We start from the raw sequence: 24403 nt of genomic DNA, 5'->3' as shown, positions 1-24403 counted from the left end.
GTACCCCCTAACCCTAAGCAGCCCAGCATATCACTTTCACTTTCATGCCAACATTAGTTATTATAAATCGATGTCACAGTTCATCATGCATTACTGTCTTACTTAATCGTCGTCTATGTATGTATGTATGTATCTATATATATATATATATATACATGGTTTTTTTTTAAAAAAAAAAAAAAAGGTTAGAAGAACCCCTGGAACAGCCACACCGCGGCAATCAAAGCGACCAACGCGCTGCTGCTTCCCATCGTGACGGCCGCGAGACTGGTCCCGCTGGTTGTTTCTTCGGAAGCGCGCGCAGCGAACTTCATCTCGTGGTTTCCGAAATCGAAAACCGCGACGACGTTCTTGAGGAACGGCGCGCCGAGGATATGCAGCGCCGGCGTCGACGTGCCATTGCCAACGTCAATGGTGATCCCCGGTACGATGGCCGACAGACAGAAGTCTTCGCCGGTCTGGATGACGAGATCGGATTTGTCGAGCGCAAAGGTTTGTCCGCCGATGGTCACGCTGAAGGCCGGAGCGGTCGCGTTGCAATCCACGACGTACGCGCCCTGCGTGCTGTCCCAGGATGCGGCGGGGCTGCTGAAGAGCGCGTTGTAAGCGGTTGCGACGCTCTCGGGCACCGAAATCAGGGGGCTCCCGGAGTCAATGATGGTCTGGTAGGCGGTGGTGTTTTGGTGGTGGTCGCCCCAGGCGATTCCCTGGTTCGTGATGGCCCAGTAGGAGCGGAGTCGCTGGCCGGTGCTGGAGAGGAGGGCCACGGCCTCGTAGAACTCGGCCGCGACAGTCGTCAAGTTGGAGCCCAGCTTGACCGGGGGGAGGCCACCCAGGGTCATGTACCCGCCGTCCCCCTCCGCAACGGACGCGCTGAGGCGGTTCAGAGCCAAACTGAAGTAGGACTGCACCTGGCTGCGCTGGTACATGTTGACGAAAAGAGGGTTGTACGGCTGCGACTGGCCCTGGGTGCTGAGGTCGTCGTCATCCAACGTGCGGTTGAGTTCATAGGCCGAGGTAATGGGGGGGTACGCGAGGCCCAGCACTCCGCTGACGCCCAAGCTCATGGGGGAAGCCCAGTTAACGGCCCCGAATTCCTGGCGCTTGACAGTGATGTTCCCGAGAGTGATGTCTTCGTAAGCCATGACACCGCGGGCGACTCCAGCCCCATACGTAGCTTCAAAGACTTCATCCGAAATGGACTGGTAGGTGCTGCTGTTGGGCGAGTAGTACGCATCAGCGAACCCGCAAAAGCTCTGCGCAATATCGTACAGCTGGCCGGTGGAGTTCTGCGTGACACACTGGAAGTTTTCCTCGACCACAAAGAGATCGCTGCTTCCGGTGTCGACGAGCAGTTCCAGCTCATCTTGCCCAACGGTAGTCTTGACGTTGAAGCGAGATCCATAGAGAGTGGCATGTAAACTAATGGTGCTGCCTTGCGAGTCGGCGCGCGGCTTTAGGGGAACACTAAGCGCCGTAGCACCTACCAGCAGCTGGCTGGCAGTGAAATGTCGAAGATGCATGATGATACGAGAGGTGTGTAGAAGAGAGAGAGAGAGAGAGAGATGATGCTGATAAAGAATCCAGAAAGCCGGGAAATCGTCGATTTAAATAGCACAATAGGGCACGGGGAATGAAGCCGTACGTACAGCCTCAAAGTGGAGGAGGGGGGGGGGGGGCTTAATTTGGGCTGTGTGAGGCTGTAACCCAACACTGCTTGCTTTGCCGGGCAGTCAATAGGTAGAGAAAGGGTCTAATACGGAGTAACTCAGTCAATTCCCCAAGAATAGAACCCTCTCATTGGCGATTTGTCACCTTCTTTACACAGTAGCGCCGGTTTCTCTGCCCAGTTATGTATAACCGAGGCTCGAATTCGCTCAGGGGCTTCAACAGTCTTGTGGGCTGAGAAGCTTTCAAAGCCGCAGCAAAATCCAGGGCATTGCCGCCAACTAACTAGTTGTCTAGCGCAATGAATGACTCGTGGTTGCACTTGATATTGGTAACTATTGGCCGATTAGACGACACTCCGCCACCAAGGATGTACTATCATCTACATTGTAAGATAGCCCAAGAGCTACCAAGTGGAGCGCTGGAGCTTGAAGTTGAACCCTCCCGATGTCTCCGCCTACCAGGGTAGCCTGTTATATTGCTCTTTTTGCTGTCTTTGCTATCGTTGCTTGAACGGGGGCCATTCCTCGTATTTGCGCTGTCGGGTCCACGACTCCACGTTAGTATATACGGAGGACGTTGGTGAGGACAACCGGAAGAGTCATGTTGATCAAAAGAGATCCAAAGAAGGATGTTTCTTCGGTAGACATGGGAAATATAATACCAATCAATAGGGTCTTAGGAGACAGCGTAATATACAGTATAAACCCGGACTGGCGGACTGACTCCAATCAACCTAACCCTACAGAATCAGTATCCGCAGCATAACTAACTGCACAAGTCATTCTCAAAGATATGGATTCCCACTTGCTCCACATATCTTACTGGGCTTGGAACCGAGTGTGCAAAGGGCGAACAGTGGGGATTGGGGTCACTTTATGAATCTCAGTCCGGATAGCTCGGGATATCCGAGACATGCCATGCGCGTTTCTGGTGACGCAGGGGAAGAAAGGAGGGACAGTCCTTCAGATCAAGATCAATATTCTACTTTGCTTATTCCTGGTTTCTGAACCCTAGAGAAGCAAATGCCGGGTTGGAGTTCATCTTAGCCTTCGACCCTCTCCAGTCACCAGAGAGGTTTCTACTGTGCTCCACTCTCGTAGCTGGAGCCTTTCTCTATATTCCTGTATTCAAGGAGGAATTCCTCGTACCATCACTCAAACCTTACACTGGACGAAACCAGGAAAGAAATGGTTCAAAAAAGAGGATATAAGTAAAACTGAAAGTACCTACAGGAACTCAAAACAACGTGCGCCAGCCTGCAATAATACACACGATCCGATCCATCCCCAACGCCTTCCGTCATCTACTCGAAGATAATGAGAATAAGAAATCAACTCCAAAGGGGTGGGTGGATGTATTCCGCGGCCCGGTCCAGAAGATTAGGGATCGTCCACTCGCCACTGGTCGAACTCTCTGGCGTCGGTGGCGGAAGAGATCCGACACTTGGTGTCATACCAGCTGACACAGGAATTCCTGGAGGCATATTCGCACTACTTGGATTGAGATATGCGGGTGATCCAGCGTTGGAGGAGAATTGATAGGCGTGGCCGTGAACAGCAGCTTCAAGCTTTTCCAATGCGCGCAGGGTCTTGGTCAATGGTTTAGCCCACTGGGTCTGCGTGTCTGTTGCTGCGGCGGCGGCTGCCGCTGGGGAGCTCAAGGTTGTTGGAATTTGAGGCGAGGTAGCATTAACGTTGGCTCCAAATGCGTTGTTGAAGGATGTCGTGCGGGTAGTATTATTAGTAGTCGTCGTCGTTGTGCCAGCGGCATCCGTTGATCCATAATCAAATTCGGAATTAGCACGTTCACTAATAATAGCCTTCAGCCTTCGGAGAAGTGACCAAAAATGCGCATTGCCTTTAGACTCCTCCGTAACCGCCAGCAGGAATATGGCACTGATGGCTCGCTGTAAGGCAATCCAGGAACGAGATGCGTGAGTGCTGACAGCGTGCATTTCGATATATGCCTCCACCGTTTTCATAAGATTATCCAGGCACCCAGCACGCATCCAAGCGGTAGGCGAGTCACTAGAATCCGCAGGTGACTTCAGGGCTGGCCGACAGAGCTCGGAGGAAAAGTAGGATGAATGAAGCTTGAGCACGGCATGTTCCAGACGGTCTGTTGAGCTCACGCAGTAGTTGGGATCTCTAAGATAAGGGCGCGCTTCAATCATGATTTTCTGGATCTTTTCCTTGTACGTCTGAATGGTTTTGAAACTCATCTGGGCATGAGGGCTCAACATGCGGCTTCGAACAACCTCCAAAGCGAGAGAGATCATTCGGCAAAGTGTTTCAAAGTACGACAGCTGTTCCGATTTTGTGCCTTCGCGGTACGCAATCTCGGGCTGACATACGGCAGTTGTTGAGGGGCGATCGTACGAAAGCGAGAAGTGGCTGTCCTGCCACGCCATGGACCACCTGAAGACGTGAGCTTTCATTCCAAGGTCAGTAAAGACACGAACATACCAGACATGCCGCCTTCGATACCGCTCTACTGCCGAGAAGTTACCGGATTCAACATGAAGACCAATCGCCAACCCCATTCGAAGGGTCATGCCTAAGCCATATTAGTAAACCCAGTAATGCGATGAGTGGAAAAAAGACCCCTACCAAGAAGTACATAGGAGATGCCGGGATTCATATTGTACGATAGTACGTTTCCGATCACGAGTAACGTCTGGATAGCCTCTATCGTCGGCTGAGACAAAAAGTTGGTCATCCGAAGGCATTGATAAGAACAGCACACTATAACCAGTCAGCTTTTATGAAGACAACAGCTGCGGGCAAAGTTATACCATAAACCTGCGAGGTGAGCTCCCTTTCCTTGCCCGGCAAGTCGGACGATTGACAACCAGATGCTAGCACCGCAAACAATAGCCCAAGGTAAGCAATCGTGACACCAAAAGGCCTTTGGGTCTGATCGTTATCTGCCCGATATACTCCACCCATAGCTACTCTATTGCGAAGCAAAAGATCGACATTCCACTCAAATTGCACCACATCTTCAAGGACAGGATAAATAGCCCCCGCAATATCTCGGTAACAGCGGAAGAATCTGCGCAGGAGTTAGTTGCCATGACCGGAAAAACAAAAAAAAAAAAAAAAAAAAACTAAGGGATCCTTGAAAACAAAGAACTGACTCTTTGCACTGCTCGTCACTCGGAAGGGCACAACAAACAGCACTAATATCAAAGGTAGACATATCGGAAGACCATAAATCAACGAACGGGTAGGTCGCAGATTCGTTGTCAAGGCCCAACTTGGGCAAAATCCCACCCTCCAGGAGCGTGTGTATCTGATCCGACCCAGACTTATTGTTCAAGATATAAGCGAGTACAGATCTCGAGCCAAGATGAACGGTGCCTTCTCCCAGAGTATTCGGTGCATGAATTCCCTCCCGCTCAGGCGAACCACCTTTGGACCGGCTGCTTGCCTCTGTGCTCCGGACACTGCCTGTCTCCAATACTGACACTGGCCCCTCCTCGGCCTTCTCCAACCCAGCGCGCATATTGGCTATGGTTTGTTCCATCTCCTTCAATCTCATGCGCACATTATCCCAATCTTCCCGAGCAATGGACACCTGTCCACTATTCACCATCGGACTTGTCTGGTTACTCAACCCGGGCTCCTGTTTTAATCGCACCCCTGCATCGCCGGATAACGCTGCATTCTCTCCTCCCGACCCAACAGAGGCCCTCCCCACAGATCCATCAGCATACATCTGAGGACCCAATTCAGCAACTGGACGCCGCTTCGAGGGTCGTTCATAGGAGCAAAGCTCGGCATGGTCGCGCTTAACACATCCATCACACGGAAGGTTGCGGTCGCATTTCACCTTCCTCGCATGGCAAGGATAGCAAGCCTTGGGCTCGCGCGCCTTTCGTTTCGCCCGAATAATGGCGTCGACTTCTGCCTGTGGGAGATCCGAGACAGGTCGCGACGATGCAGCCGTCATATCGGAGCCGGATACCGGCGGCGGGAACGACATTGGGGGCTGAGGAGGGGGAGTCATGGAATGATCGGACGTGTGCTAAACGAGGGGGGTCGAGGGAGGAGCTCGTTTTGCGGATTGAAAGGAAGGATTCGCGTTGAAATTACGGCCACAGGTGTGTTTATTTTCTCATACTGACTTCACGGTAGCAGCGACGATCATGAAGACGGCGGAGGAAGAGGGAGCTCGTTTGACGATAGGTACTTTCGACGCCACGCAAAATAGGATGGGGGGTGGGGGGAGGGAGGGGAAGGAGCATTCACTGCTGATAGGAGGGTCGCGATCAAGCCATCAATCGATAGGCTACCGAAAATGCAGGCGAGAGATTCCGAATTTGTAATAACCGGGGTGTAACTATCCAAACGGAGATGTGAAGCAAAAGCACCCATTGAATCGGTCCGAGGTCTTCACGTTTCTTGACGCTAAAATCGCTCCCGGTGAGATGGGATTACTCAGCATTTTATATCACGTGCTAGAAGTGGGGAAATGATATCAGAGCCCTAAGCCCTACGTCCCGAAGGGTCCAAAGAATTGGAGCCCTGATTCCAAGGCTTCTTTCCTACGTGTGTGACTATGCGATATTCTTTTTTTTTTTGAAACAGAAAAAAAAAAAAAAAAATTCATTAATGTCCATTGATTAATTCGTATCTAGAGGTATCTCAAATCTATACACAAATGCAGTCCATGGGCTCCATAATTCCGACTTTTCAAGGAAACGCAAAACGCTGAAGGTAATATGAGGGTAATGAAGAATTATATATGTCAGTGAAATAGATGGGTCTAAAAAGGTAACAAAAAAAATAAAAGAAATGCAGGGGTAGTAAATGAAACAAAAAAAAAAAAAGGGTCGGTATCAAATTGAGGAGAGTTTTGTCGACAAGTTTACTTCTTCTCGTTTGCCTGCTCTTCATCATCATCCGCGAAGGCAAATCGGGAGAAACGACGAATATCAGCTCCTTTGAACCAGAAAACGAATGGAATGGCACAGCAAGCAAGCGCAATGAAGGCCAAAAGCGAACTAGCCCACTGGTCGCCCAATCGTTTGTACATCTGCTCGGTGAATAGGACCGTCGACGCACCCCAGATGGAACGAAGGAAGGTCTTAGCGGCAAGGGCAGAGGCAGCCTGGTGTTGGTATGTGTCGACAAGGTAGTTATTGGCAGAGTTGTACAGGAAGATGAAACCGAATCCGACTGGCCAGCCACCAATGGCAGGTCCGATCCAATGCAGCTGGGGGTACGATGTCCAAGCGAAGATGAACAATCCAATCGGGATTAACCAGCAGGAAAACATCATGGGAATGAGGCGAACTTCAGCGGGAGGTTTACCATTGTACTTGGCATACAGGCTTAGGTAGTGGTTGTTGACGAACGGAGCACAAGCGGCACTCATCACGACGCCAAGAGCCAGAGGAATGAACATGAGACCCGTCGATCCAGCGCTCCAACCTTTGCCAACTTGATAAATAACGGGATATGCGACGAAGAACATGTAGAGCAGCCCATAGAGGACAGACATGTAGATCGCGATAAACAAGACGATGGGCTCCAGGAAGAGAAGCTGGAACGGACGGAAGAGGAAGACGCGTAGCCGCTCTCCAAGCGGTCGAGGATCAAGTTCAGTTTCGGTAACGTATCTAGGGTCGTTTTCCGTCTTCCTCAACTTCTTGGCCCTTTTCTTGAGGATCGACGGGGCGTAGGTCTCCGGGACAGTAAAGGTGATCAGGCACCAGGCAACAAAGGCGAGAATCAGCAGCAGCCAGTAGAGCCACCTCCAGCCCGCTGCATCAGACAGAAACCCACCAGCAAGAGGACCGATGGCAGGGCCCAAGAAAGGACTCGCTGAAAAGGCAGCCATGGGAACACCACGTTCCTCATTCTTCCACAAATCGGCCAAAGTACCGCCAACCAGGGTCATGGGGGCACTGAAGGCAATGCCGTCGATGGCTCGACAGACGATCAGGGTTCCAATGTTAGGGGCGACGGCGCATGGAATAATAAAGACGACGGCCACGAGAAGGGTGACAGCGTAAACCGGTCTGCGGCCAATCATTTCGGACGCGGGAGCGAAAGCCATGGGACCTAACCCTGGTTAGCGTGATGTCGAAATCCAAGGGGCTAGACAAGGAGCAACCTACCAACACCGAATCCGATAACAAAAACAGTAACGGCGATAAGACTGACTTCATGAGAGACACCAAACGACTGTGCTGGGCCGTCGATATCGGCCGTGATAACACTACTGGCAAAGGCGACGACGAAACATGTGAAGGCAACTACCATGGTACAATACCATTTATATGCTTTGGACCAATTCTTAGGATTCTCTGGGTCGTCGATCTTGAATGTCACCAACTTCCAGTCCTCCGTGCGCCCATCCGAGGTAAGAACGGGCTTGACGATCTCACCCGCTTGGGTTTCAGTGATATATTCTTCGACATTTGCGTCGGCCGTGAGCGAGCGGAAAGGCAGATCGGTGGGATCAACTTCCCCTTGTGCAGACCCCAAGGAGAGGGTGTGGGATAGTGAAAGGCCACGAGAGCGTGTCTGGTGGGGCTCCTCCATCCTGATAGTAGTACTCTGTAGGCAGGTACACTTGTAGATCGGGCCAGGTGTAGTTGGACTAATGCCGTTTGGATGGAGACAGGAGGATCCCGCTCCAGGGAGGGGGTACTCATGGGTTCTTATATAACTTATCAGGGTTGCCGTCAGGGTTAGCGCCGTAGAAATTCCCAGGAACGAGCTATGCAGTCGACAAAGATCTCTGCAGATGGAAAAGCATCATTGTCTGGAATGGTTCCCAATATGGTAAGTACCTTCGGGACCCGGGACGGGACCCATTCAGTTACCGAATCGGGACAGCCCGCGCTAGCCGTATTTGGAAGTATGTGCCGAGGCCTGAAGCTATGGCCGATTCACAGGGCAGAAAAGATGTAACGGTGGTACAGCATGGATAGTGACCATGGAGGACAATGAGAATAGATACAGGTATTGGGATTGGAATCTGGCAAAATCAACGGATAGAAGATCTGTTGTCGCGTGGCACAGACGGGAGGATGTGGTCTTGATCATAGGGTTTCATCTCGGACACCAGTCCGTTACACACGCCACCGGCCACCTAGTGACAATCTCGGTCTTTGCGGAGGCTAGACCTCTGGCTTAAGAACCAAGAGAAACTTGAAAGTATATTTGACTGCGAAGGTTTTCCTGGGAAATCCCTTCCTCCATGGTTGTGCTATCTGATCAAGAATCAGTTGGATTCGAGGTAAAGTCTCTGGATACCTGCAAATGCATTTGTAATTATCGGAGAGTTAGCCAGGCGTACTCCGTACAAACAGTCTGTTTCAGGTAATAGGGGGCGAGTCCGTGAAGAATTTCTTCCCCTAATTTATGGCTTATGCCTGTGAGTGGATCTTTTGGGCATCTATGATCTAGCCTTTTGACTGACCTACTTTAGCGCAAGAGATACCCACTCACCCACAGGGATCATGAATCATCAAGCTTCCGCCGCCAAGGGTCTTGGCGTCATACATTTCTCCCCTCGGAGCATATTCCCTATCTGGGAAGGGTTCTCCCTATGGATCCGATATCAAAAAGTATCAAGCCAAAAGTTGTACGGAGTAGACTCCAAAGTGGCAAATAAACCCGCCATGAACTGGATTTTGGTTGTTTATCTACATGAAAAATGGAACGGGAAACGGTCTACGGAGTCGTTGAGCCCCCACTTGTCATCTAGACCCTTGAGAATCAGAATTTGTCGCTCTTGATATCCAAACCGAGAACTGGAATTTCTTCTGTCTTTTGTTTTGTTTTTTTGTTTTGTTTTGTTTTGTAGGAATATAGGCGCTGGCCCCTACATACTTATGCAATCATTCTTGAGATTAATTTTCCGTAAACAGTATAGGAAGGGGCTAAACTCCGAGTGCTATGGTGTTCTAAGCACGGAGCACGGAGTAGACAACGTCAATTTGTGTCGGAAAAGATGCCATCATAATACGCCACGCAATCTTGGACCTACTAAAATCCCTCATGATTCAAAAATTGAACCCTCCTTGTCTCAGCTCAGGTTGCTGTGGTTTCAGATGGTCACCTGTAAGGATTTCAATAAACTTTACCTATAAACGTCCCGCAAAAGGTGGAGGCCATTCCACATGATTCACGCAGCTCAGTTAAATTGATTCTTAACAATTGATATGCCTAAACAGTTTGAACAACTCTAGAGGCTCTGTCAAGTTTCCCTTCTAGGGCCTACTCCGATATACTACGGAGTACGGAGTGCACTACTTAGCAACAGATGTAGGGCAGCCTGAGGCATCACAGTTGGAGGTTGGGCACGTGATTGATAAGAGGGTGATAAGCCGGAAGCGGACTAGCGCGGGGTTGTGATCCCACGCCCGCCATGAAGAAATCACGAATTTTCCGCCTGCCGTATGAGACGAATAGCCCAACCGCAGTGCATCTTGCTGAGCGCCTCGATCAGTCGAAGTTCGCTCTTGGAGAGGCGTCTTGTCAGCCTCCTCTTGCTGGGGGATTGGATTGATCCTCTATTTTCTTCACCTTTCATCGCTCTCCCACCGCTTCCCCTCTCCTCCCCCATCGCCGTTGAGTCATTCGATTGCCCTCGTACGGTTACACCATGGCCTCCGACTCTACCTACTTCGCTCTCCCAGGCACCGTTGCCTTCTCCCATTCTCGTGGCCATGCAGTGGCTGCTTCCATCGGAGCGCAGAACGTCCGTGCTCAATGGATTCACTACGTCCATACGTCTCAGCCTCTAGACGAGCCCCAACAAGATATCCTAGAGCAGCTCCTCCGTTATGGTGATATCACCGATATTCCCCCATCGTTCAGTGCTGAAGACGGCCAATTCGATGTTTTCTACGTTTTCCCCCGAACTGGAACCATCTCCCCATGGAGCTCCCAGGCTACCGGTATCTCGCATGTCTGCGGCCTGAAAAAGTGCGTGAAGCGTATTGAGCGGGGAATGAAGATCTCCTGTCTTCGCCCAGAGACTGGTGATTACAAGCCAGGATTCAAGGATATCTTGCACGACCGGATGACCCAAATCCTCAGCCAGGACGAGCCTGACCTCCACCTGATGTTCTCTGAACACAGCCCCCTCCCTCTCGAGACCATCCCCCTCACTAGGAGCGACAAATCGCCCAAGGAGGTATTGCAGGAGGCCAATAAACGTATGGGATTAGCTCTAGAAGACTCAGAGATTGATTACCTGGCGGCAGCCTACGGACCAGATGGGCCTCTGGCGCGTGATCCTACTGATGTGGAGCTGTTCATGTTCGCCCAGGTCAACTCGGAACACTGTCGTCATAAGCAGTTCAATGCCTCTTGGACCATTGACGGGATGGAGATGCCCAATAGCCTGTTCTCCATGATCCGCAACACCCACCGGAAGAATCCGGAATATACCGTCAGCGCATACAGCGACAACGCCGCTGTGCTTGAAGGTTTTAGCGCCGCTTTTTGGGCTCCCGACTCCGTCACCGGAGAATGGAACCACACAAAGGAAATTGTTCATTTCTTGGCCAAGGTTGAAACCCATAACCATCCTACCGCCGTATCTCCCTACCCTGGTGCTGCAACCGGATCTGGTGGTGAGATTCGTGATGAAGGTGCCGTCGGACGAGGCTCAAAACCCAAGGCCGGTCTGGCTGGTTACTGTGTGTCCGATCTCCACATCCCGGGCTTGGAACAGCCCTGGGAGTTGGATGTCGGTAAGCCAAACCATATCGCAAGCAGCTTGGACATCATGTTGGAGGCCCCCATCGGAAGTGCTGCTTTCAACAATGAATTCGGTCGACCTTGCATTGCCGGGTACTTCCGTACTCTGTTGACAGAGATTGACATTGGAAATGGTGAGAAGGAGGTCCGTGGTTATCACAAGCCCATCATGATTGCTGGAGGTGTTGGAACCGTCCGACCTCAGCACGCTATTAAGAAGCCAGATGCTGTCAAGCCCGGTGCATTCCTCGTTGTCTTGGGCGGCCCTGCCATGCTTATTGGTTTGGGTGGAGGCGCCGCCTCCAGTATCACCTCTGGTGAAGGATCCGTCGACCTTGACTTTGCCAGTGTGCAGAGAGGTAACGCTGAAGTCCAAAGAAGAGCTCAGGAGGTTATCAACGCGTGTGTGGCTATGGGGGACAACAACCCGATCAAGTTTATTCACGATGTTGGCGCGGGTGGTCTGTCTAACGCCCTCCCAGAGCTGATCCATGACTCGGGATTGGGCGCGACTTTCGAACTGCGTGAGATTGACAGCGCTGACAGAAGTATGAGCCCCATGCAAATCTGGTGCTGCGAAGCGCAAGAGAGATACGTCATGGCGGTTGGTGAAGAGTCTATGAATAAGTTTACTGCTATTTGCCATCGTGAACGCTGTGGTTTCTCCGTTGTTGGCCGTGGAGCCGGCGGTTCAGAAGAAGAAAAGCGACTGATTCTTCTTGACAGAGAATCCAAGGAACACCCAACTGTTATTGACCTTCCTCTGTCCGTCCTTTTCGGAAAGCCTCCAAGGATGACTCGAACTGTCGACTCCCGGAAATTGAAGCTCCCTTCGGTGGACTCGAGTCTCACCACCTATCTCCCTTCTCTCGCACCAAACCGGGCCGAACTCATTGGTGAAGCCGCTAACAGAGTTCTTTCCCTTCCCGCAGTGGGCTCTAAGTCTTTCCTCATCACAATCGGTGACAGGACCGTCGGTGGCTTGACTGCTCGTGATCAGATGGTGGGTCGCTGGCAGACACCAGTCGCCGATGTGGCTGTCACTGCCACCGCATTGGTCCAAGGTCTGACGTCCGGTGAAGCCATGGCCATGGGTGAGAAGCCGACTCTTGCGTTGATCTCTCCCGGTGCATCCGCACGCATGGCTGTTGCTGAGTCGTTGATGAACCTCGCCGCTGCCGACCTTGTTGACCGTTTGAGCCATGTGAAGCTTTCTGCCAACTGGATGTCCGCCAGCAGCCACCCCGGAGAGGGAGCGGCCATTTACGAGGCTGTCGAGGCAATTGGTATGGATCTGTGCCCTAAGCTTGGTATCAGCATTCCGGTTGGCAAAGATTCTATGTCTATGAAGATGAAGTGGAAGGATGAATCCTCCGGCCAGGCCAAGGAAGTTACCGCCCCTATGTCCTTGGTAATCTCTGCGTTTGCTCCGGTTGAGAATTTCCGCAAGACCTGGACTCCCGCTCTTCGTCATCCTGAGGATGTCGGTGACACTGTCCTCATGTTTGTCGACCTCTCCTTCGGCCGGAAGGCGCTGGGTGGATCCGCCCTTGCCCAGGTGTTCAACCAAGTTGGCTCCGAGTGCCCCGATATTCGCGATATTGAGATATTCAAGGACTTTTTCGACGCTACCCAACAACTGCAGGATGCAGGAATTGTTTTGGCTTACCACGACCGATCCGATGGTGGCTTATTCACGACCCTCGCAGAGATGATGTTTGCCGGACGTTGCGGCGTTGAGATTATGCTCGACAACATCTGCCCAGCCTACAATACCGCCAGTATCGTGGAAAGCCTGTTCAACGAAGAATTGGGAGCCGTGTTCCAGGTTCGCAAGGAGCACGAAATCCAGTTCCGTTCATGCTTCGCAACCTGCGGTCCTCCTGCTGGCCTGATCCACAAGATCGGTCGGGTTTCTGAGAGACCTAAGCAGAACCTTGCTATCTACCACAAGGCCAGCCTTGTGTACCGCAACACCCGTGCCAGCCTCCAGCAGACTTGGGCTACAACTTCGTACCACATGCAGAAGATGCGTGACAATCCTTCTTGTGCAGATCAGGAGTTTGCCAATATTCTAGACGACACAGACCCCGGTCTATCGTGGAACCCAACCTTCGATCCCAAGGACCGAGCCCTCCCCTTCCTCACCAGCTTGACCTCACTGTCTCCCTTCAGCAACAAGCCCCGTGTTGCCATTCTCCGCGAACAGGGTGTCAACAGTCAGGCAGAGATGGCCTTTGCCTTCAACATGGCCGGCTTCGCCGCCGTCGATGTCCATATGACCGACATCATCTCTGGTCGAGTCTCTCTTGCCAGCTTCGTCGGTCTCGCCGCCTGCGGTGGTTTCTCCTACGGTGACGTCCTTGGTGCCGGTCAGGGCTGGTCCAAGTCTGTTCTTCTTCATGAAAACACCCGCGCCGAGTTCCAGAACTTCTTCCAACGCCCGGACACCTTCGCCCTCGGTGTTTGCAACGGCTGTCAATTCCTCTCCCGTCTCCAGGAGCTCATCCCTGGGGCCCAGAACTGGCCTACATTCGAACGTAACGCCAGCGAACAATACGAGGGTCGCGTCTGCATGGTCCGCATCGCTGACCCAGATCCTTCCCGCCCCAGTGTTTTCTTCCACGGCATGCATGGGTCCTCCTTCCCCATTGCCGTTGCCCACGGCGAGGGTCGCGCCTCTTTTGTCGCCTCCAATGCTACCCCGGAGTCCTTCGTCAGACAGGGTCTCGCAGCTGTACAGTACGTGGACAATGCTACTCTCAAGCCTACCATGAAGTACCCCTTCAACCCCAACGGCAGTCCCGAGGGTATTGCAGGCGTGCGCAGCGATGATGGCCGTGTCCTTGCTATCATGCCTCACCCTGAGCGAACCATCATGGGCGGTGTTGCTAGCTGGCTGCCCGCCAGAGCCCAAGAATGGGGTGATATTGGCCCATGGGGTCGTATGTTCTTCAGTGCCAGAAGATGGGTGGGTTAAAAGAATTCTGTCAAAGATTGTTGATTTCTTCTGCTTCTTTTTCTTCTTCTTCTTCTTCATCATCATCATCTTTCCTGTCCCTTTCACTTTCTGTCCCCCCCCCCCCCCCCCCTCTCTTCCCTCTTGCCATACTGTGCAGAAAAAAAAAATAAATACCTGGTGGGATTTTTTTTGTGGTCTGATGTGAACAAATAACTTGGATATATCAGCAGAAGAATCTTCCTTTTCTTTTTTCTACTCTGATTATGTCTTGAATAGTCAATTGATAGATATACAAGTATATGTTGAAAACAAAATTCCTGGGAGAGGTCAACTTGAGGAGTTTAGCTTTTGTTTTATCATAAGAATTTCAAATTGAAAGCTCTTTCTAAATCATCATCATTATTATTATTATTATCAATCTTTTTTAGTATCCCCCTTCCCTGGGGTTCTATTCCAGTCCTGCCAAAAAGAAATTCAAACACCACTTTTAACATCTGGTCGTCTCGCGCTCTTCATTATTGGCCCCAATATAACTGACTGAAAATCGCAATTACATCTAACCTAAGCAGTCAATAACTTTTGCTTTTTCTTGGTCTAGGGGAATTTAGCAATGGGAAACGGTTCAAGCTGGAAGTAACCGTCCCTCTTTTCTCCATTCCAGTTTTTCGGCTAACATCTCCCAGCTGATCTGGCCGTCGATACGCCCGACTGCTTTTAGGCCGGCGGCCATGAAGGTGATAAGTCGGTTGAATTGATCCTGGATGTCCCGGAGACGTTGGATGAATTGGAATTCGTGAAATGGGGTTTGACGGTGACTGCTGCTGTGGACTTCATCATCATCATCATCATCATCATCATCATTTTCTTCCTTTTCTCCTTCTTCACTTTCGTCATCCTCTTTGTCTGATGCGTCTTCATCGCCGTAGGAGTATTCGTATCTCGTTTTTCTCGGTGTCATACCGGTACTTAGAGCTTTTGATTGTCTTCGAGGTGTCTTTCTGAGGTCTGCGTGATATTGCTTGTAGCGCGTTACTTGCATATCGGCGAAGCTGGTGCAGAGGTCAAGCAAGGTGATGGTTGCTTGGTGCAGTGGACGGAGGTTTTCAGATAAGAGGCACTGTTCTTCAAGAGAAGCCATGTACGAATGATGGGCCGCTATCATGGAGTCAACATCGGTCGCCGTGGATAGGGCTTTGCGGAGCGATTCGGTTGTTGAGGATATAACAAAGTCAGTTAGGTGGCTGTAGAGGACGTTGAGGAACCAAAGCATGTGGTGACGAAGGGCATGGCTAAGTGTGCCGCTGCCTTTGCTCCTGGAGGGTGCATCGGATTCATGGTTTCGTTCCAAGACTTGTTTCACGATCAGGTATTTTGCTCTGCGGATTTGCATTAAGAATGTCGCGAGTCGCTGATAGCTGGTGACGCCGTGTTTCGTAATAATGTTTGCCACAGGCCAAGGGAGAACGTAGTCAAATGAGAGTGTATTGAGGATCTTCACCGATCTGCTGCGGCTATGTGGTTTGTTATGCGCATCTCTAGATGATCGGACAATCAGCCGACTTGGATCAATGAAATTCATGGTGCCGAACGCGCTCTGAGCGACTTCAGTAAGGAGGAACCGGTCGCTCCAGCCTCCTTTCCCTCGGTCTATCAGTTCAAATATTTTGGCATCAATAGGCGCGATCACACTCATATCTTTGCAGAGGTAGATGTGTTCCAGCGCTTCAAGCGAAGTCCATAGGCCGCATTGCTCATCTAGCCCAGTCCGCAGACGAGAGGAGGCGAATTTGTGACAGTCATTGACCATTTTGCTGATGGCAGCTTCGAGCAATGCATCAAAAGGGAGATAGATTGAAGGGGAGGAGGTTGAAGGATGGGTGTCCTCGAATTTCAATGATGATTTTCTCGCCTCTTGCCATTCACATTCCTCGATCATATTCAGGTGCCGTAGGAAGACCATGCTTTTGCCAGTCACAAAAATCTTCTCAGCAAAGGGCTCAATAAATTTGGGCAAACTCGCCGATTCCGATTGCTTTTCCAGCCGGTACCGGTTATGCCAGAGATTGCGTAGGTCGTTGGTCTCGCGGTTTTCGTGGATGAAAAATGCTCCAGTAGAACCTTCGAGTTGGCCCTTTTCCATCCAATCTCGAATAGGTCGAGCATAGGTATCGAAACATGAAAAGAACGTATGAGCGAGTATTGTGAAGCTATCGTCATCTCCCGCAGCTTGTGTCATGCAAACCATATTGTATATAAGCTCTAAGCATCGAATAGGAGAGTTATCAGCGCTTCGTCTGAGATCAGAAACGAGGTCAGAGAGGAGCAGAAGTAGTTTTGATTCACGATACACATCCTCAGACAACTGCAGGAGACTAATAGCCACAGTAGTTCTCGGCGACAGATAACGAGATTGCATGTTGGAGAGGAATAAGTCGAACTTGCATAAGGAATCTTCGATACTGCGATGAAAGGTCTGCAGATAAGAAACGGTTTGCGGGGATTTTGCGAATTCTCGCAGAAGATCGATCTTGGTGCCGTATGAGCTTAGTGTACGCATTAGGGATGAAAGTGATCCATAAGACAGGTGGGAGAGTGTATATCTCCGATCTACCTCGACATTTCCATCAAGACGCCAGAAAAGCGACGTAGGTAAACCTTGCAGCATAAAAATTGCTTCTCTGATGGCCTGAAGCTCGGTGACCAAACGAGAAGATGCCTTTTCGTGCTTTGAGATGTCTGACATGCTCTCCTCTCTCCAAAACTGAACACCCTCGATAGAGGCTACAAGCTCATCATCCTCTCCAGAGGAGAAAATATCGTCAGGAATGACATAGTCGTCCCCATTGACTAGGGGGACCTGCGAGAAACTCCGAGGGAGCTGTGAGTGGCTAGAAATCGAGGAAATGTCATCATCCTCAGAGGATCCGGCCCCGAAATCTACGCTTTCCCAAATGTCTTCATCACAGAATGCAGACCCTGAGACATCCAAATTGGTCCAGGATAGGACCGTCGCGTCTTCGTCCGGCTTAAGCTTCTCAATCCGATCTACCCTCGACAACTGAGCTGGTCGGTCTGCAAGCTGTAAAAGTAATGAAAGAATCTCCGGGAACCATGGGCTGCGATGCTCGTCCAGCTCAGTCAACCGAACTCGAAGAGCATCTGCCAAGTCATCTTTACTCAGGACCTGAAATTTTTCTTGGAGTCCTGCAAGTTGCTTCGCTACAGCAAACTGGTCAGTACGCGCATACAACGGCGACCTTAACGTGTCATCTGCACGACGTTTCAAATTTCTGAAGCGAGGTGTATCCTGAGAGGTTGTCAACGGAGACCCAGTCCCCGACTAGTCCGACTAGGTAGAAGGACGCGCATACCTTGTCCGTCTTTGCGACCAGCGTAATGAGGTCATCCATCACCGTGTTCACAGAGCTCATAATGGCTATGGCTGAGGATGTGCAAAGACAGCATGGAAATTATAATGAAAACAAAGACCATCGAACCTCATCATCTAGGATCTGATGGTGTAAAAGGTAGTTGTCGAGAGAGTACTCTTGTAAAAGAAACGATGAGCAGCAGTTCTATTGCCACGCTAACCCCAATCAGGTCAAGGGCGGTATCGCAATCAAAACCCAAAAAGTCTCCTGGAACAAGAAGAAAAGGACAAAGTCTCGAGTCTCTGATCCTCATCGAGGAGTCTCTGCGCTGCTGTTTTCCCGGCGACTTCCTCCTGTCTAGCAGTCAAGATGGCTGTCGCTAGACCTATTCGTATGCTGGCTGCGGCCTGCATTCTGATTGTCATCTTTCTGGTATTCCAGATGAATAAGGAGCCCTCCTATGTCGGCACGGAGTCGGGTCCATACGAAGGCATGAAATACGATCCTCTAAAAGAGCGTACGTTCTCCCCCCTTGGAATTTTGGAGCTTTCTCTTTCCTCCATCTCTGACCCTGTATTCTCTCGTGCTTAGCAACCGGCGAACCCGAAGGTTATCTGTGGCGTGCGGAAGACCATGATTATGCTCCTGACAGCGCCAACTCCGCCCGCACCAAGGCAGCCATTATCTCCCTCGTGCGAAACGAAGAACTGAACGAGCTGATTCCCACCATCCGGGATCTCGAGAGAACATGGAACCACAAATTCAATTACCCCTGGATTTTCTTCAACGATAAGCCGTTTACGGAGGAATTCAAGAAGAGGACACAGGCGGAGATTAAGGCGAAATGCATCTACGGTACTATACAATCCGATCTCTCTCTCGCCCATTGCGTGTCTCTCAACTAAAGTTTGTGTATAGAACAGATCCCCACGGAGCACTGGGGTGTTCCTGACTGGATCGACATGGACCTTTTCCGCGAATCCACCCAGCTCTTGAAGGAAAAGGGTCTACAGTACGCTGATATGATCTCCTATCATCAGATGTGCCGTTGGAATAGTGGCATGTTTTATAAACACCCTGCGTTGGAAAACTACCGCTACTATTGGCGTGTGGAACCCAAGGTTCAGTTCTTCTGCGACGTCGATTATGATGTTTTCCGTTACGTGGAGGACCGCAACATCACCTACGGCTTCACCATTAACCTGTTCGATGCCCCTGAGAGTATCCCAAACCTCTGGCCCACTACCCAGGAGTTCCTCGCAGCAAATCCTTCTTACCTCTCTAACAACAACATGATGGGATGGCTCACTGATGACAAGCTCCGGCCGGAGCACACCCACGACGCGAATGGATACTCCACCTGTCACTTCTGGTCCAACTTTGAAATTGGCGATATGGATTTCTTCAGAGGCGATCAGTATTCCGCTTATTTCGATTATCTCGACCGTGCTGGCGGCTTCTTCTATGAGAGATGGGGTGACGCTCCTGTCCACTCGATCGGTGTTGGACTGTTCGCAGATTCCGCCAAAGTTCACTGGTATGTCATCACATATTCAAGACAAAAACACCCACCTTTCACACACTGGCTGACTTGTGTTCACTCCAGGTTCCGAGACATCGGATATCGTCACATTCCCTATTTCAACTGTCCCAATTCCCCCAAGTGTTCCGGCTGCACCCCTGGTAAATTCTTCGCGGGCGAGTCCTGGCTGGCCAAAGAAGATTGTCGACCCAGCTACTTCAAACACGTGGGGACTCACTAGTCCTATAAACCTTTGACAGGAAGATTCGTTTATATTTCTACACTTCCGGGAGAAGCTTTGCCGCAGTTATTATTATATTATACCTTTCACGTTTCCTCCAGGCGTCATATTATGTACGATTTGGACCCTCCCTTGCATTCATAGGATTGACGACATTACATGGCCTTTTAAAATCACCGTAACAAATTCTTTCGGCGGCGTTCATGAGAGCTTTTATATTACTAGCCTTTTTTTTTTTTTTACATTCTATTCTATTTTCGATCTCTGCCATCCTTGTTTGTCTGACTTGCTGTTCTTGCCTTCCCTACACTGAGCAATAGCGTTGCGGTGTCATGGGGAATTGCGGATCGGCTCTTTTGTACGTATATCATATTTTTTTTTTCCACTAATATTTTTTTCCAACCAAGTTAATGGTGTGTTTTGTACATGGCTGTTCCTATGCTGAGTTTGAGTCTTAAGCTATCGGGCCAAGCTTTCTCTGCCGTTATATTATGCCCGGCATCATACGATACACCGTCAGATAAGAATGGAATCCGACTCGCAAAACCAAGAAAATCAAGAAATGAAAAAAGAACAAGGTCCTTGATATTTTGCACTTTCTCCAATAATACAGAGTACACGCAACTGCTCACAAAAATGTTATAGTAGTAGCACTGGTATAGAAAAGCAAGTCTGCACCTCCATTCGACACACACCTAAATCAACCAACTGCATTCTAGAGTATGTATACAGCTTTCCTATCTTATCAACCGGAATGAAGGAAACCACGGGTTTGAAAAGATTATTTCCCCATCAACGGATCGTCTATTCCTCACCGGGGTAAAGTTCCTCCCGGAGAGCGACGCCCAGCTCCTGGCGGAGACCGTCGAGGCTCTCGAGGTATTGCTTGTACTGGTCCTTGCTCTCGACCTTGGCCTTGATACCTGTAGGAGGATAAGGGTGTGAGAAATGTATTTATCGAGGGGTAGAGAGAGGGTAATATTAAGTGAGCGCACCTTCGAAGACTCGGACAGCGGTAGGGAAGTCGTTGACGCGGCGAGCAGCCCGCAGAGCAGCAGAGAGGACCTCCACGGAGGGGACAAGATCGTAGGCGAAGCAGTTGTTCAGGTTACGCTGGGAAGATAAGACGTTAGTATGCATTGGTTAGGATGAGAGAGTAGGAATTGATCCGCCACCAGATTCTAATTATGAAGAATTTGGGATAAGAGTGGGTGGGAGAGTGTGATGTGATATGTATATATATATATATATATATATAGGTGAAATGATTGGGCTTACCTGGAGCTCGAAAACATCCTGGACACCGTCGAATTCCTTCTCAAATCTAAGATCGAACGAGGTCAGTGGGAGTGATTTATCGGGGGCGGAAAGAAGAGGTCGTCGGTTATCAAGAGATGCAGCCAGCAGGACAGACTCATACGAGCAAAGCCCCTGCGACGGTCCCAGGTTCACTTCGGCCGGGTCCTACCAGGCCCAATGGGCTCGCGGATAGTGATGGCATACCTGGCAGAGAACTCCTCGTATGTCTCATCATCATGCTGGCCGGAACGAAGCTTCATAGAGGTGCTGAAAGCAGGACGACCGATCGCCAGAGCAGCGGGAGCCTGCACCCGAGTTCGGGGCAATTGGGAAGCTCTGAAGAGGCCGGAAGGGCGGACGGCGCGGGTAGCGACACGGAAGACAGAGATCGAAGGCATGGCGACAGGGAGTGGGTGGCGGAGGTGGACGAGCTAACGTGGGGAGGGGAGAGGAAGATAGACTGAAGTGTTGACGAAGTGCAAGTTGGAGGCCACAACCAGGCTGCGCTAGGTTTTTTGCGGGTGGTGGTGTGAGGTGGTAGATGCCTCAGGTTCCCGGCCAGGCGGGTTTTCCGTCCGCGCCCGAGTGTGTTGTAGCCTGAGGCACAATGATTTATATTTGCTGGTGCTGATTGGACAGTGGGGGAATGTTTCTTATTGGTCAATTATTGATTTAACTGCCTGATTCATCTTGATATAATTATACGGAGTACCACGGAGTAATTACTAGTAGATGGGTTTGATCCAGTACAGTATCTTAGTAGCTTGGCTACCTACCTAGGTACCTAAGGGTATGACTTCTCTAATCATGAAATGAGCATATTGCCATCATAAATCTCAAACAAGTATGTAAAATCCAAGTAAGCCCCCCTTTTTCTGCTCTGGCCCGAGGAGTTACACTAAACCCAATTCGGGCCCTGGAGCCCCAGGCCAGCAACAATGCGCGGATCAACAGCCGGTCTCTCCTTGCGAACACTTTGTCTTCTCTCTCTCCCTCAACCACCTTCTACACTACTACTACTACTACTTCTTCTTCTTCTTCTTCTTCTTCTTCTCTTCGTCCCCCAAAACAGACGTTCTCGTCCGCTGGGTCTTTCCTTTCTTTATTTAATTTCCCCTTACTCTTTCCCTTTTTCGTTTTTTTCGTTGCGGTCCCTGAATCCTTGGCGATCCTTGGGAGGGAAAAAAAAAATAAATAAAAATAAAAAAGAGCCTTCACTACATCCTTTCACAAGGTCTTCCTCCAACCACCTACCCAGCGCATCTCTGATTCTACGCGCCCATCCGGCCCATACACCTTCCAGATACTTAATTCTTAATAATATCAGAGCCATGGAGTTCGTGCAAAACCTGTCCTATCCCACCATCGACCGCCCCTTTGGCGTCCACCTATGGCCTCTCTTTGACAAGGCCTTTGAAGTCGTGGTGGGCTATCCTGCCAGCGAATTCGATTTCGTTGAGGGTGTAACCCCCATGTCGACTTTCAAGCAGACCGCAATTATGCTGGTTACCTACTATGTCATCATTTTTGGCGGCAGGGAGGTCATGAAGAGCCGTGATGCCTTCAAGCTCAGCTTCCTCTTTAAGATCCACAATTTCTTCTTAACGGCAGTCAGCGCCATTCTGCTGGCCCTGTTTGTTGAACAGCTTCTGCCTACTCTGGTGAGGGATGGTGTTTTCTACTCCATTTGTGACCACCGTGGAGGATGGACACAGCCCCTGATTGTTTTGTACTATGTAAGCTCGACCGCGCAACCCAGTCCAGACAATCTAACCCAACAAAAGCTAACAAGGTAATAGCTGAACTACCTCAACAAGTACCTTGAATTCCTCGATACCGTCTTCCTTTTCCTAAAGAAGAAGCCCCTGACCTTCCTTCACACCTACCACCACGGTGCCACCGCTCTCCTGTGCTATACCCAGCTGATTGGTCTGACTGCTGTCCAATGGGTTCCCATCACCATTAACCTTCTGGTGCACGTGGTCATGTACTGGTACTATTTCCAGAGCGCTCGTGGTATCCGTATCTGGTGGAAGGAATGGATCACTCGTCTCCAGATCATTCAATTCGTCATTGATCTTGGTGAGTGACCTTAGAACTGCGCTGCTAGCCCATGCTTTCAAGCTAACCTCAACCCCGCTGCTAGGTTTCGTCTACTTCGCTTCCTACACCTACTTCTCTTCCACTTACTTCCCATGGGCTCCTAACATGGGCAATTGCGCTGGCGAGGAGTTTGCCGCTTTCGCCGGCATGGCCATTCTGAGCTCCTACCTCGTCCTGTTCATTTCCTTCTACATCGCCACCTACAAGAAGGCCTCCAAGGGTGGTCGCCCCCGTCGCAACACTGGCAAGCAGGCCGTCATTGATATGGCAAGATTCGAAGTGGCACCCGCTACTCCCGCCGCCAATGGCAGCGCCAAGTCGAACGGAACTGCTGTCTCTACTGCCCGGTCCAATGGCCCTGTCACTCGCTCCCGCAAGGCCTAGATTTACACAGCCAATACAACCACGTTTCTGTCGGACTTCAGACTCATCAATTGCAATTATTTAACATGAAAAGTGTCGGGTAGTCCGCCACCGCTCACCTGGTTCAACAGCAGTTACTCGATCAAAAGTCAGCACTTGATTTGCAATCTTCGAACAAATGCGGCGAAGCGGTTTATCCTCTTATTCTACGGTTACTCTTAGTGCGCAACTATCTTTATTTTAATGAATGACCTTAATGACACTGGTCGCCTTTGCTTGACGACCAGATGATGCATGTCGCAGCACCGCTTTGTACCATCGAAAGGTTGCAAAGCTTGGTCCAGATGTTATGTACGACGGGTTTTTATTTTTCTTCTGCGGGGGAATGGGCAGCCGGGGACTTCCCCGGTCCTATTTCCCACTGTATTCTAGAATTGCTTTTATTCCTGGGGGCTTTTCTTGCTGCTGGTTGCAGATTCCATTCTTCTCTGTTATATTTGACACTTCTTTTACCGTATTTATAGATGGCAGACAACATAAATGTAATCATTATGGCGTGTTTCTTCCTGTATATAACTGAATATCGATCGTCCTTTTCCATCCCGATAACTTGATACTTGTACCTCCCACAGTGAAGAGAGGTCCATCCATACCTTTATACTAGGCCTATATAAGTAGCTACCTAGTATAAGTCCCTTGAATACTCCCTAGATTTATAGTGATATATTATCTGAGTGTCTACTGTAGCTACGCTTTTTTCTTTTCCTGGTAAGGTAAGAGCTATCCAGTCCAAAGCCAGGTTCCATTTATATATCTTCCCGTGACTAACTAAATCAAATCAAATCAAAGAGGCAACTAGTAGTAGTAGTAGTAGTAGTAGTAGTAGGTATCTCATGAAAGCAATGCACCATAAATTCCCCTCCTCCTCCTCCTCCTCTGAACACTCTACTCTGTACCTACCTACCTACCTCCTTCGAGACAGGTACGTACCTCCGTGCTCGGGTGACTCGGGGTAAATACTAAAAGTAAACGGTGCTAAAAAAAAAAAAAAAAAAAAAAGATGTCGAGTTAATATATAGAAGACAAGCCAAGACGGTTCGGGCCAAGTCGACAACTGCACTTGACTCGACAAGTCGGACTCTT

At 50.1% G+C, this 24403-nt stretch overlaps 8 protein-coding genes across 8 annotated transcripts; 3 read left to right on the top strand and 5 right to left on the bottom strand.

Moving 5' to 3' along the window:
• Positions 1-134: 134 nt before the first annotated feature.
• P175DRAFT_0501772 (pepsin-like aspartic protease) lies at positions 135-1669 on the bottom strand. The gene has a single exon (XM_040897242.1). It carries the CDS (start codon positions 1521-1523, stop codon positions 186-188), a length of 1338 nt encoding a protein of 445 aa, XP_040752517.1. The 5' UTR covers positions 1524-1669; the 3' UTR covers positions 135-185.
• A 912-nt stretch (positions 1670-2581) lies between these two features.
• Positions 2582-6025, bottom strand: P175DRAFT_0459324 (putative C6 transcription factor). The gene is made up of 5 exons (XM_040894700.1): positions 4811-6025; positions 4466-4725; positions 4281-4415; positions 4137-4227; positions 2582-4088 (listed from the first exon to the last, which is right to left on the bottom strand). The coding sequence occupies exons 1-5, from the start codon at positions 5680-5682 to the stop codon at positions 3002-3004; spliced, it is 2445 nt and encodes an 814-aa protein (XP_040752516.1). The 5' UTR covers positions 5683-6025; the 3' UTR covers positions 2582-3001.
• Positions 6026-6492: 467 nt separating this feature from the next.
• P175DRAFT_0501769 (MFS transporter) lies at positions 6493-8403 on the bottom strand. Its single transcript, XM_040897241.1, has 2 exons — positions 7799-8403; positions 6493-7742 (listed from the first exon to the last, which is right to left on the bottom strand). Exons 1-2 carry the CDS (start codon positions 8223-8225, stop codon positions 6544-6546), a joined length of 1626 nt encoding a protein of 541 aa, XP_040752515.1. The 5' UTR covers positions 8226-8403; the 3' UTR covers positions 6493-6543.
• Positions 8404-10296: 1893 nt separating this feature from the next.
• P175DRAFT_0493416 (phosphoribosylformylglycinamidine synthase) lies at positions 10297-14379 on the top strand (the record flags this gene model as incomplete). The annotated part of the gene is made up of 1 exon (XM_040895963.1): positions 10297-14379. One exon carries the CDS (start codon positions 10297-10299, stop codon positions 14377-14379), a length of 4083 nt encoding a protein of 1360 aa, XP_040752514.1.
• Positions 14380-14746: 367 nt separating this feature from the next.
• P175DRAFT_0479848 (putative gamma-tubulin complex component GCP5) lies at positions 14747-17883 on the bottom strand. Its single transcript, XM_040895408.1, has 2 exons — positions 17733-17883; positions 14747-17668 (listed from the first exon to the last, which is right to left on the bottom strand). Exons 1-2 carry the CDS (start codon positions 17790-17792, stop codon positions 14984-14986), a joined length of 2745 nt encoding a protein of 914 aa, XP_040752513.1. The 5' UTR covers positions 17793-17883; the 3' UTR covers positions 14747-14983.
• Positions 17884-18101: 218 nt separating this feature from the next.
• P175DRAFT_0436735 (glycosyltransferase family 15 protein) lies at positions 18102-19495 on the top strand (the record flags this gene model as incomplete). Its single annotated transcript, XM_040893820.1, has 4 exons — positions 18102-18249; positions 18324-18587; positions 18651-19269; positions 19339-19495. The coding sequence occupies 4 exons, from the start codon at positions 18102-18104 to the stop codon at positions 19493-19495; spliced, it is 1188 nt and encodes a 395-aa protein (XP_040752512.1).
• An 804-nt stretch (positions 19496-20299) lies between these two features.
• P175DRAFT_0438239 (cytochrome c oxidase subunit VI) lies at positions 20300-21192 on the bottom strand (the record flags this gene model as incomplete). Its single annotated transcript, XM_040893901.1, has 4 exons — positions 20300-20418; positions 20491-20608; positions 20774-20819; positions 20999-21192. The coding sequence occupies 4 exons, from the start codon at positions 21190-21192 to the stop codon at positions 20300-20302; spliced, it is 477 nt and encodes a 158-aa protein (XP_040752511.1).
• A 933-nt stretch (positions 21193-22125) lies between these two features.
• P175DRAFT_0438231 (elongation of very long chain fatty acids protein) lies at positions 22126-23281 on the top strand (the record flags this gene model as incomplete). The annotated part of the gene is made up of 3 exons (XM_040893899.1): positions 22126-22530; positions 22594-22876; positions 22941-23281. The coding sequence occupies 3 exons, from the start codon at positions 22126-22128 to the stop codon at positions 23279-23281; spliced, it is 1029 nt and encodes a 342-aa protein (XP_040752510.1).
• Between the last annotated feature and the right edge of the window lie 1122 nt (positions 23282-24403).

This window comes from Aspergillus ochraceoroseus, assembly GCF_002846915.1.
Source record: "Aspergillus ochraceoroseus IBT 24754 chromosome Unknown P175scaffold_4, whole genome shotgun sequence".
In the NCBI taxonomy this organism is placed as follows: Eukaryota; Fungi; Ascomycota; class Eurotiomycetes; order Eurotiales; family Aspergillaceae; genus Aspergillus; species Aspergillus ochraceoroseus.
The sequence above is the reverse complement of the archived record's forward strand: the minus strand, read 5'-3'. Positions and strand labels throughout refer to the sequence as shown.

What these genes read in the sequence shown, in the direction of transcription:
- P175DRAFT_0501772 (XM_040897242.1), bottom strand. Translation starts at nt 1,523, where the DNA reads ATGCATCTTCGACATTTCACTGCCAGCCAGCTGCTGGTAGGTGCTACG.
- P175DRAFT_0479848 (XM_040895408.1), bottom strand. Translation starts at nt 17,792, where the DNA reads ATGAGCTCTGTGAACACGGTGATGGATGACCTCATTACGCTGGTCGCA. An exon ending in TGGTCGCAAAGACGGACAAG is followed by an intron (nt 17,669 to 17,732) that starts GTATGCGCGTCC and finishes ACAACCTCTCAG; the next exon opens with GATACACCTCGCTTCAGAAA.
- P175DRAFT_0501769 (XM_040897241.1), bottom strand. Translation starts at nt 8,225, where the DNA reads ATGGAGGAGCCCCACCAGACACGCTCTCGTGGCCTTTCACTATCCCAC. An exon ending in TGTTATCGGATTCGGTGTTG is followed by an intron (nt 7,743 to 7,798) that starts GTAGGTTGCTCC and finishes AACCAGGGTTAG; the next exon opens with GTCCCATGGCTTTCGCTCCC.
- P175DRAFT_0459324 (XM_040894700.1), bottom strand. Translation starts at nt 5,682, where the DNA reads ATGACTCCCCCTCCTCAGCCCCCAATGTCGTTCCCGCCGCCGGTATCC. An exon ending in CATCTCCTATGTACTTCTTG is followed by an intron (nt 4,228 to 4,280) that starts GTAGGGGTCTTT and finishes AATATGGCTTAG; the next exon opens with GCATGACCCTTCGAATGGGG. An exon ending in TATCGAAGGCGGCATGTCTG is followed by an intron (nt 4,089 to 4,136) that starts GTATGTTCGTGT and finishes TCACGTCTTCAG; the next exon opens with GTGGTCCATGGCGTGGCAGG.